The sequence below is a fragment of the Phyllostomus hastatus genome, unplaced genomic scaffold, assembly GCF_019186645.2.
Source record: "Phyllostomus hastatus isolate PE091 unplaced genomic scaffold, TTU_PhHast_1.1 phas_contig_80, whole genome shotgun sequence".
Taxonomy (NCBI): domain Eukaryota; kingdom Metazoa; phylum Chordata; class Mammalia; order Chiroptera; family Phyllostomidae; genus Phyllostomus; species Phyllostomus hastatus.
Window position 1 is genome coordinate 29,813,322 of NW_025333960.1, and position 12,191 is coordinate 29,825,512.

At 39.6% G+C, this 12,191-nt stretch overlaps 1 protein-coding gene across 1 annotated transcript in view; it reads left to right on the plus strand.

Annotated features, from left to right (window-relative positions):
- The window catches only part of GALNT1 (polypeptide N-acetylgalactosaminyltransferase 1), an 82,251-nt gene that overhangs the window by 51,366 nt on the left and 18,694 nt on the right, over positions 1–12,191 (plus strand). The window contains exons 6-9 of the mRNA XM_045849862.1: positions 3,215–3,385; positions 5,950–6,067; positions 7,329–7,509; positions 8,379–8,518. Of these exons, the coding sequence (XP_045705818.1) occupies positions 3,215–3,385; positions 5,950–6,067; positions 7,329–7,509; positions 8,379–8,518 (610 nt within the window). The remainder of the gene's footprint in view (positions 1–3,214; positions 3,386–5,949; positions 6,068–7,328; positions 7,510–8,378; positions 8,519–12,191) is intronic.

The window sequence follows — 12,191 nt, forward strand, 5'->3', positions numbered from 1 at the left end:
AGTTTGAGCTAGGGGCTGTCTGTGTCAGCTTAACATTGAGGCTTAGATTTTAGCAGGCTAAACTTAGTAGTCAAGTGGAGCATAGTGCAGATCAAAGCCCCTACATCTATCCTGTTTGTTAGCAATTCCTGAACATAAATCTCTCCGCATTCAAAGATGAATAATAGGAAAACCCAGCATTGGGGCAATGGGAAGATACAGCAGCTTTAAGAAGAACATTGCCTGAAGAAGGGACAGAATATCTCTGTGAATTGTTTTCTATAAAGTAACTAATGTAGGAAATAAATATTTGCTTGTGTGAAGACAACATATAACCTTTATGGAGCAGATGCCTGAACCTGTGGAGAGAAGCAATGTAAGGCGACAACAGAAATATGAAAGGGGAATTGGCTGAAATAACAATCACAACGAATTCCAGTTTGGGCTGTAGGGTAGATTACGGATCCTGAATAACTTTTTCAGCTGGAAGGCTTGCTGGCTAAAATACAAAAAACAGTTTTAAATGTACCACTGACTTGGCACCAAAGTAAGAAATTTTGCAGATCTCAAAACAAACTGAGAACAAGTGACCAGTTCAGACACTAAAGCCAGCTTTTGGTTTTTGCTGAACTTGGGGACACTAAGCTTTTGCCTTAAAAGACACATAGACGAGAGGATAGGAGAAAAGGTCTAGGCCCTGCAGAAGGTGGGAAGATGATGAGGAGACCCCTGTGTAAAGCTGGGACCCTGATGTCTGGGTCGCATTGTGAGTGAGAAGGACAAATAAATTTCACCACACCAAAGAAAACTTGCCTGTTTCAGCCTTGGTATGAGGTGGTGGCAGGGAAACAAATCTCTCCTAAGAATTTATAAACAGAATATAGAAAACTAGAGAACCAACTCACCTATTTTAATGAGACTAGTATAACCTTGATAGGAAAACTAGGAAAGACGTACACGGAAAATTACTCAAACCCACTCATGAATGCTAATACAAAAATGTCACAGTACTGCCAAACTGATCCAGTGGAAGCGGGTAATTATATATATGTTATATATGCACATATGTATGTATGTATATAATATTTCATATATATACATATATCTCATGACCAGTTGGTTTAGTTTAATATAAAACTAATTCACTTAATACACCATCAACATATTTCTGAACCTATGATTATCATTAAAATTCTGTGATCACCTCAGTAGATACAGAAAAAGGATCCATTTATAATTAAAAATACTTAGTGAACTGTTATAGAATGGAAATGTACTAATCAGAGAAAAGACAGCTTAAAAAAGCCAAAACAAAACCTTAGCAAGTAAACATCATATTAAAGGAGAAATGTTGAAAGTATATTTTTTAAAGATTTTATTATTTTTAGAAAGGGGAAAGGAAGGGAGAGAAACAGCTATCAATTACCTCTCGTCTGCACCCCGACCCCTGACCAGGGTATTCTCTGACTTGGAATTGAACCATCAACCTTTCGCTTTGCAGGACAACACCCAACCAACTGAGCCGCACCATTTAGGGCAAAAGGATTTTTTAAAAGATGTGGAGAAAGATAAGGATACCTTGAGTTACTGCTGTTACTCAGGATTATTGAAGTCTTAGGTTTTACAGTCATACAAGAAATAAAAGGGTATAAAGATCAGAAGGAAAAAAGAACAGGTGCTGTCAATTGCAGGTGATGTGTTTTTTCTATAAAGAACATATATACAAAATAATAGAAATAATAATTGAGCATTGTTGCCAAACATAAGATCATAATGGAGAAGGCAGTTGCCTTCACTACACCAGCAAGAAATGTTTAGAAACTATAGTCTAAAACAGAAAGAGCTGTCACCAGGGTGGCTCCGTCGAGGGTCATCCCACAGTGAAAGGTCGCCAGCTCAATTCCCGCTCAGGGCATGTGCCTGGGTTGCAGGTTCGGCCACCAGCGGGGGTGGGGGGCGGGGCATGTGAGAGGCCACCAATCAGTGTTTCCCTATCACATCGACGTTCTCTCCCTCTTTTTCTCCCTCCCTTCCCCTCTCTCTAAAAATAAATAAAATTTTTAGGAAAAAGTTCCTTCTTTGCATTTAGTAATCTCCTACACTTAAAGCAGAAGTGGAAAATGTATATGAACAGGTTCACGTGGTACCTTAATAGCAAAACACTATAAGGAACACAGATGTTTAAGAATTGCTTATGAAGAAAATTATTAGCTTAAAATGATTTAATGCGCAGTCAGTAAGAGAGTTATTTTTTTAAACTGTAGAAATAGTTGAAGTATTTTTACATGTGCCAAATGGTTCTAGGTATTTTAGCTGTAGCGTCTTTGCCACAAGCATTTTGTTGAGTAACTAACTGGTTGTGAGGCAGTTTGCCACAAAAAAGATTAAGTAATTAGTTGATAGTTTGGGGGGGGTGTTGGTTTCATTTCATTTCTCCATTGACAAATCAATCAACTGTAGTAAAAAAGATAAACTGTTGACAGTTTTGGTTTGGTTGACTGTCAGTTTGGTTTCATTTTTCCATTGACAAATTTGCAGTTACTCCCATTTTTATATTACATATAAATCTTAGCTGGCCCTCAGTGGTCCAGCCAGTGACGAGCAGACATGGCGGTGGTCTTCACACAGTCAGCATCTCCTTCAGATGACGGTGATTTGCCCCAGGAGTTGGTTTCTTTTTTCAAAGCATACTACATTGGGAGCAGAAAGAGAGGCTGAGAGCCCTCCTTCGAGGTTGCAGAATTGAACCCATGTTTCCCATAGGTAAAATCCACAATATAAAGTCAGTTATTTGCAGTGCTGCCGTGAAGCTACAGACACTTTAAATAAAGTTTTTAAAAATGTTGTTTACATTTTCATGTTTCGTTATGTCTTAGTTTTAATGCCCTTTGTCATTATTTCTTTGTTATAACCAATTAGTTATACATCAAGAATGCCTGAGGCTAAGATGTTTTTGGCAATACTTATAGCGAAAATACCCAGATATGGTGGCAGTTTTGTGGCAAATACGTAAAAGCATGAATGAAAAAGGGATGGAAGGTTATCAAAAAGTTACAAATACGATAAATAATTATGATGTTAGCTTTGTAGGCTGTCGCGGGAAATTTTTTTACCATTGGCTTTAACTCATTATAGAATGTATTTTTATTTTTAAAACATTTAGTATACAGTTGTTATAGTAGGCCTCAAAAAGGAAAGTTTTAAAAGATTTTTTAATTTGCTTTTATGATTTTAGGAAAACAGTGGTATGTCCTATCATTGATGTGATCAGTGATGATACTTTTGAGTACATGGCAGGTTCTGATATGACCTATGGTGGATTCAACTGGAAGCTCAATTTCCGCTGGTACCCTGTTCCCCAAAGAGAAATGGACAGAAGGAAAGGGGATCGGACTCTTCCTGTCAGGTAACTTGTCAGACATTTTCTCTGTAAAGCGTTATGGGTAGGTGATTGTGAAACTGAGGGAATCATAAGGATTATAAGTATATTTTGAGAAGCATGTGGATACCATATATGTAGTTAAGAGCCATCTTTCACCTATGTCATCACTCTAAAGACAGATTTTTCCCCCTGATCAATTAATAAAATTAAAACTTTTTGTTTATATAAATCTAGTGCATGTGAGAAATGGTGACACATGGTCTTTCATTCTTATATGAATAACATTGTGCAAATGTCTAAGTCAGATTTGTGTTTTAATTCAGTTAAGAATAGTATTGAACTTGAGTCAAACTACCGCTTGCTTAATTATGTGTTAATATGTTAAAATATTGCTTAAAATTGGGTCCTTGAATCAAAATATAAGATTGTATATCCAGACTTGTACCATCTGGATGATAGTTACTGGCTGGTAGGGCTAAGGGGACTTGTTTGAAGTACAGAAATAACTAGAATCAACAAATGTGTAAAAAAGATTTTTCAGTAATGCACTTCTGAATTTTCTTTGGTTCTACATTTGGTCATATAGAGATTTTTTCAGAAAGGGATAAAAATCTTCCTGCTTTTCGGACTCTTGAAGGAGACCGTGAGCTTCTTTCTGAGCCATCCTAGGATTTATCCCAGTTGCACTAGTCTATTTCTGTAGTCACTGAGAGTTCCTTCAGAACCAGGCTACGTAGCTCTCTGCTGTCCTGGGCTTCTCAGATCTGCCTTCCTGCAAATTCAAGTCCTGTTCTGGCAGAGTACAAGAGAGGTTTCAAAAATTATAATCTTTTCCCCCCTAGCCAGCTTGAGTTCTTAAATTAGTAAAGGGATTTTTCCACTCTTTTGCTGACAGGTCAGATCACCAACAAAGCCAAGGGTTCCTAAACATTTCATTAATGATGGACTTACTTGAAAAATCTATAAAAGCTATGTCTCCTCTAAGCAGGAGGGCACATATTCGCAAACAGAAGTTACAGCACACGGGTGGCAAACACAAGGCCCGTGGGCCGGATCTGGCCCTCCACCTTGTCTTACCCGGCCCAGCACCTTGTTTCTACCCGGCGACAGCGCCGAGCTCTCACTTCACTGTTAAGGAGTAGTTACAGTTATACAGTCCTAAAATGACATTCGGCCCTTTGAAGGCAACAGTGCGGCTGATGTGGCCCCCGGGGAGAATGAGTTTGAAAACCCTGATATAACATATGTATGATTCTAGGAAACTTAGAGATACCCCAAAACCCAGGTCAAGAAACCCCTGTACTAAATAACTATGGGCATTGGCCTATTTCTTTTGAGTCCAATGATATTAGACTTTCTTTTTGTCTTCTAAACTCAAAATAGGTCCTAACTTCTTTGTGGAAACAACTATTTCTACTGGAAAAGCAAGCACACCACCATCCCTAGAGCTTGTGAGGAGAACATTTTAGAGATGCAGAGGAGGCCCACTTAGTCTTAGAATGTAGTCTGCATAGTGTCTTCTTCCCTGGAACTTAATTTTTTTCTCCTAGTCGAGTCTATTTTTCCTTCACACTCATTCTTCAAGGAAATCAAATGTTTGGTATTCATTTAGTTAAACCTCCTTCATTTTCATTTCTCTGCTTAATTCTGCCTATTCCCACCCACTCTGCATACAAGGGCCATGTTCTGATGAACTGGGTTCCTCTTTTGCAGAGGGTGTATGTACTGTCCTTGGTCAGGATGATGATCCCCTTAGAACAGCGATTTTCAGCCTTTTTCATCTCGTGGCACATAAACCAATTAGTGAAATCCTGCAGCACACCAAAAAGTGGTTTTTGCTGATCTGACAAAAAATACGTACAGTTTTGACTCATTCACACGAGATGGCTGTTGTTGTGTTGGCCTTTTTTTTTTTTTAATTTGACACTCTAAGGGGGAAAGGGCCATTGCCCCTGACTAAATAGTCAGGTATTGCATGTCTTGAAAATTCTTGTGGCACAGCAGTGTACCTCTTGCTGTTGAAAATCACTGCCTTAGAAGGATGTGTAGATTGTATTCTGTACTCCATCCCCTTCTTTCCTAAAAGTTTCTACTATGTATAGGGAAAGGGCCACATTGTTTTCATCCTATTTAATCTTGTTTCTTTGAATACTTGCCACCCTGTAGAACCTGGGGTGTTAGGGTTGCTAACATGAGTCTAACTGGTTAGCATCGTCAGCTGCTTTCACAGTTGTTGGGAACCATGGAGTAGGCCCACTCTCAGATGGAGAGGAGTTTGAGGGTGGATGCTCAGTCAGGGCCTGAGGACCAAGACAGCTACTGGAGACAGGAAGGGCTCTGGGACTGGAGAGGACGTCCAGGCAGAAGCTGTGACAGCAGGGCCAGGGCGCAGGTCAGGTCTGAAACCTACTGACCTAACGTAGTAACAAAGGAAGCCCCTAAGGGCTGTGACAGTTTCTGAAGATTGTAAGAATAAGCATTTATTCTGTAGTTGTCAACAGTTACAAAATGACTTTTAAAAACAAAAACTGATTGTAAATTTTAAATTGTTACAATTAACAGTAGAGTATTTTATGATTGAATTTCAGAACACCTACAATGGCAGGAGGCCTTTTTTCAATAGACAGAGATTACTTTCAGGAAATTGGAACATATGATGCTGGAATGGATATTTGGGGAGGAGAAAACCTGGAAATTTCCTTTAGGGTAAGTTCCCTTCGAAAAAAGCAATCTTCTCTTCTCAAGTATGGATGTGCTTTAATTATTCATGTTATTCTCTAAATTTAAAAAAAAATGAAATTAGTATGAGTTTAACCAGAATTCAGACCCTCCAGTCCATAAAAAAGGTGGTGATACTATTAAGGGTTCATTATAAACTATTTTAAGCAAATAAATTTAGTTATCTTAATAGTCTACCTATAAAACTTACACAAGATTCCCTATTTGTTTTTGATTTCTGTTATTTTTAAGGAAGTAATTCAGGCTCTAAAAACAATCAACATATTATTTAAATGAGATTGTGTATTCCTGAAATAATTCTAGACACATATCTTGTAGTGGAAACCACAGTGACCTGCACTGTAATCAGAACCAGCGAGCTCACTGGGCTCCTCGGGCGTGTCTTTGCCCTCTTACAAAAGGAGAGGTTTGGACTCTGGGTCCTCTTGGAGACCCCGTCCAGCTTTATCACTTTATGATCCTGGGAAAATACTGAATGAATATTTAATGAAATCAAAACTTTCACAGTGTTTTAATTGTAAGCAATTGGTAGATTTTTAACTTTATGGAAAAATGCACTTTGAAAGGAGCATAAGGATACTTTCCTTAAATAAAGATGTGGAACCATACTTGCTCTGTCTTCTGTCCCCATGTTGTTCCTGTGCTTACGAAGATGGCAGCATGTGCTGTCGCCGTCTCACTGAGGAACTTGTGAGAGGTCCCTCTCCACGCCCCAGCTTCTATTTAATGTACAGGCTGTCACACGAGTTTAGAGGAGGAGGAGCAGATAGGACTCTGGCTGAATACTCCATGGTCAAAGTTTTTTGACTATGAACCATATTAATAAACGCATTATTCATTATGTACACATAACACATAAAACATAACCATTTCATGAAACAGTATGTCTCTGTTAGCAAGTACTGGTTGCAATTCATCAAATTTGAATTTATGACCCTTTTATGAGTCACGGTCTGCAGTTAGGAAAATACTGCTTCTAGACCTTATGTCTTTTCTGTACTAAGCCTTCAACCTATGTTTTTTTAATCTAACCTTCAGCCTCGGGTTTAATCAGAACCAAAGTCAGAGAAAGTTTTGCTCCTGAAGAAGCACTGGTTTTATGACCGTGTAACAGGAGCTCTACTATATGCCCTTGCTTCTATGAAATCCCAACTGTGGAACTCAATATAACACGAACCGACTTCTTTCTGTTGTGTTTGAAGCTAGTCTTCTTGGTGGTTGTTCTCAGATCTGGCAGTGTGGAGGAACTTTGGAGATTGTCACTTGCTCCCATGTTGGACATGTGTTCCGGAAAGCTACACCTTACACATTCCCAGGAGGCACAGGACAGATTATTAATAAAAATAACAGGCGACTTGCAGAAGTGTGGATGGATGAATTCAAGAATTTCTTCTATATAATTTCTCCAGGTTAGCATTATTTTGTGTTAGAAATACAAGACTAATTTTCTTGTCCCTGATCCTATTGCCTTCTGAGGAGATGTAAGAAGAGGAAGAAAGAAGCTTTGAGCAAAGGTGAAACACTTACCTGCATCGTAAGACATTGTAAGAAATAAATGAACTGACACACAGTATAAAAAGCACTTAGCAGAATGCCTGGTGTAATGCATTACTAGCAATAATAATAAATTATCCAGACTGGTATTGTAGAAATTACTGTTAGTCCGGGGTTGGGGGGGTGTTGTTTTCATCTAATTGAAACATTCACCATTGATGTGAGATGGCTGAGTGCCTCAAGGCCAGTTCAGATCCCTGTAGTACACCTCAAGGGACTGCTGTCTGGAAACCTGACTCTACTCTTCAGGGGTTTGCGGAAATAGGTGTTATCAGCTATAAGTCCGCCTTACAGTGTTTATCATTCCATCCTCAGCTTTTAATTACCACAAGACTGTCAGGTGGCAGGGTGCACAATTCCGTGAGTTGTGTGAGAGAGACCTGACTAGAAACAGTTGTTCTAGTTGACTTCTGTGTAAAAATTGGGCAAAATAAATCTTGATCTTTGTTGTTGCCTTAACATATTAAAGTTCTCTGGTCCCTTCTAATTTATATTATTAGTGTGTATATCATTCTCATATAAATTTCATTTTTCTTTGAAAAACATACACTACTGTATTTTCTTATTTTATACTTGAGGAAGTACATTTATGGTATATCACTTACATAGTCAGACATCAGCAAAATGGTACCACTTCTCCCATTCCTTTTGCTTGGATGTAACAAATAGAAATGTATTACTCAATAGAACATTAATAATGCCACCCATTCATTTCTTTTAACAGGTGTTACAAAGGTAGATTATGGAGATATAGCATCAAGAGTTGGTCTAAGACACAAACTCCAATGCAAACCTTTCTCTTGGTACCTGGAGAATATTTATCCTGATTCTCAGATTCCACGTCACTATTTCTCTTTGGGAGAGGTAAATGAAAATGTATTCTGTGTGATTATTGCATTCTTACTTATATATCAAAATCAATAGAGATTAAACTTCCAACACGGGAATCTCTTCATATTGAAATTACATAACCACAAGTGTGGGAAAATTCCTTTTAGTTGACACAGTCTACCTCATAATTTAAAACCTCGTTAATTTTTTAGCATGTTATATTTTGTTTAAATAAGAATACTCTACCCCTAGCCTTTCATAGTTGGACTCTTGTTACAATATATTAGTGTCTTCCACAGACTTATTTTAACAGACCCATTTGTTTGAAACCACACACTCCTAAAGCTAATGTCCTAGTGTTAATTAACCTGAATCAAAGCTTGAAGAACTTCAAAGTAAAGATAAATTAATAAACCTGACTTGCAAGACCATTTATAATTAATTGTACTTTTAGATGCGTTTTTTTTTTCTTAGTTCTAAATCTCAGTTTGGGTGAGGAGGTTGGAAAACGTTGGTAAGCAGGTTCATTTCTGATGATGCGTTTAGTAATTGCTCTTAGAATTCAGCAGCCAATTTTCTTGAAACCTGAAGTAATGTGAGTATTAATGCTTATAATTAGTTAACACAGTTAGTTGTGCTTTGGAGTTTGGCCTTTGCATCTTTATGGGTGCCCATGGCCTACGGCTTGGCGTGAGGGAGACCTGTCTTCTCGCCTTCTGGTTTAATTACCAGGATGGTCACGAGAAACCATGTCTTGTGCTCTATTCCACGGTATTCCTAGACTGTCAGTAGCCACCCATTCTGCCTCCCAGCCGAGACTGTGCTCTGTCTATAGGGAATCCAAATAGGTCCTTCTCTTTAGCTCAGGGGTCTGATCAAGTCAGGGACTACATTGGTTTCCCAGGGCTGCCATAGTAAAGTACCACCAGCTGAGTGGCTTGCACAGCAGAAATTTATTGTCTCGCAGCTCTAAAGACTGGAAATCTGAGATCAAGGTGTGGGCAGGTCTGGTTTGTTCTGAGAGCTGCAGGAAGAATGCTTGTCTGCCTCTCCCTAGCTGCTGGTGGATTGCCGACAGTCTAGGGTCTCTGCCTTCATCATCATGTGGCATTCTCCTGTGTGCGCGTCTGTCTCCAGATTTCCCCTTTTTATAAGGACATATGGATTAGGGCCTATCCTAATGGCCTCATTTTAACTTGGTTACCTCTGTAAAGACACTGTCTCCAAATAACATCACATTCTAAAGTACCAGGGGTTCAGATGTCAACATATGAGTTTTAGGGGCCACAGTTCAACCTACAACAAGGATTTAACTATGCGGGCCTGGATTACAATTTTGGAAAACCTCAGTTCACTTCCGGCTCATGGATGTTTCTTGGGTCTGGTCCTTCAGGGCTTTTGAGTAACGGCATGGAAGGATCTCTAAGCTCCTCGACCCCCAAAACTTTGCTTTCCACAGAAAGGCAAAACTTTGTTTGAGGGCAGTACTTTACCCTCCCACCTGATTGAGTGGGGACACCAGTTATTTTTTGGCAGGTCTTCTTTCTAGCAGGAATTTGTCTGCTAAGCACCAGGAGATTGTGGAAAATTTTGTTCTGTTTTTCCAGTCCTAGCTTCCTGGACTCGGCAGATGTCCCATCAGGCAAATAGCCTTGCATTTGGGGCTCCTCTAGTGTTAATTTGTCCTGCCAGCCTCACACAACCAAAACACTGCTGTGCTCTTTCCCCAGGAAAAGGCACTTTTCCAGGGCATACCCAGTCCTCAGCCCATACCTTTAGCAAATGCCCTCACGGAGGAAGACAACTGGTGGTTGTCAGCACTCCTCCAGCAGGGGCTCTTCCCTTTCTGAAAGTATACTTCATCTTGTTGTTTCCGTAGCCTCAAAAATAAGGCTTTTGTAATTTCACTGTTTTCCCCCTAGATACTGGAGCAGAAGGTTCATGCTGCTTTATCCCGCTGAGCAGTAGTGTCTCTCTTTCTCTTCTTCGCTATAGTATAATACCCCAAATCAACAGGTTGTAAAGATTCTAGGTCTTCTTTCTTCATAATCTTCTAACTCCACAAGGTCCCTCTTTTTATTAGGTCAAGACAGTAATTTTCATAACCCAGTAGTGGCTTATAAATCACTTTAGCTGCTTATGACCATTTTTTTAATAGTCCAGAGAATTTTTGAAAATACATTGCTTATAGAAAGGAATTTTGTTGTACTGGGTCAACCTGCAGTTCATTGTAAGTCTTTATAAACTTTTAATTATGAAATTAACTTTTAAAAAGCACATGAAGCCAAATAGGAAAAATAATCCAACCTTTCTGTGACAGAAATTGACAAATTTCCTTTTGTAAGTCACAGCAGCAACTGATGACATGTGTGGACAGGACCATGATCAGGCCCATCCCACGGCTGAATATTATTGACATTCAGGAAAAGTCACTGCCACCACCTCCTCAATTTGTAGGAGGTTCTCACCTCTCCATTCCTTTCATTCAGCCAACAAATACTTGAGCACCCACTATGTGATAGGTACTGACATGAGTACTGGAAATACAGCAGTGCTTCTGTGGGTCTTACAGTCTCTGGAGGAAGACATTTTTTTTTTAACATACAGTATGTCAGGTGGTTGTAAGGGCAAAGGGGATAGAGAATGACTAGTGGGTGAGAGTAGTGGTGCTGCTTTATGTAGGGTAATTGAAAAAGACCTCTCAGATTTTGAGCAGGGATCTGAAGGAAGTGAGCAAGACGTGTAAATTTGGGGGAGAGAGTAGTCTAGGAAACACAAGTACAAAAGCCCTAAGACAAGAGTGTACTTTGGCACATTGCACAAACAGCAGAGAAACCATTTGTGTAGAATGGAGTGGACAAGGAGAGGATAGTAGACAATAATGTCAAGACCTTAAGTAGTGCGGGTCAAATCACATGGCGCTTGTAGGCCATGGTAAAGAAGTTGGGTTTTATTCTGAAGAGATGAGAAGCCGTAGAGACACTTGAGCATACTTTCATTGGAAAAGGATCACATTGTCTGCTGTGTCAAGCAAAACTATAAGAGAACAAGAGTAGAGCTGGTATATAAGTGAAAGGAAAAGAATAGTCAAGGATTACATTAAGAGTTAGCCTGAGAACCTGGCAGGGGAGTTGGTGTGACTGAATGGGAAGGCCTGTAGAGCGGGTGCGGAGGCATTTGACAGTGCGGTCTGGGACGTGTTAAGTTCGATCCAGGAAAAGGTGTTGGGTGGGCAGTGAGTTGCATTTAAAAATCTGCAGCTTGGATGAGACGTTGGGGATATAAGTGGTTTTTTAACCCACAAAACTGCATGAGATCACCTTAGTAGGAATGAATCCGATGGAAAAGAGGAGAGGGCTAAGGACCAAGCCACAGTAAACTCCACATATTTAGAAACTATGAAGATGAGAAGGAATCTGCCGGAAAGATTGAGAGTGGCCACTGAAATAGGAGAAACCAAGACAGTGATGTCCCAGAGACTAAACGAGACTTGTTCCAAGAAAGAGAAAGTGACTGACCATTAAACACTTCAGAAATGTCAAGTAAGAAGGCACTGAGAATGGGCCATTGGACTGGCAAGGGGGAAGTTGTAGGCGTGCTCCATCTTCCTGTGCAGGTGCGTAGGGACACAATCCCTGATGGCCTTAAGAGACCTGGGGAAAAGACAGTGGAGATCATGAGTGGACATGTCTTGAAAGAAATTGTT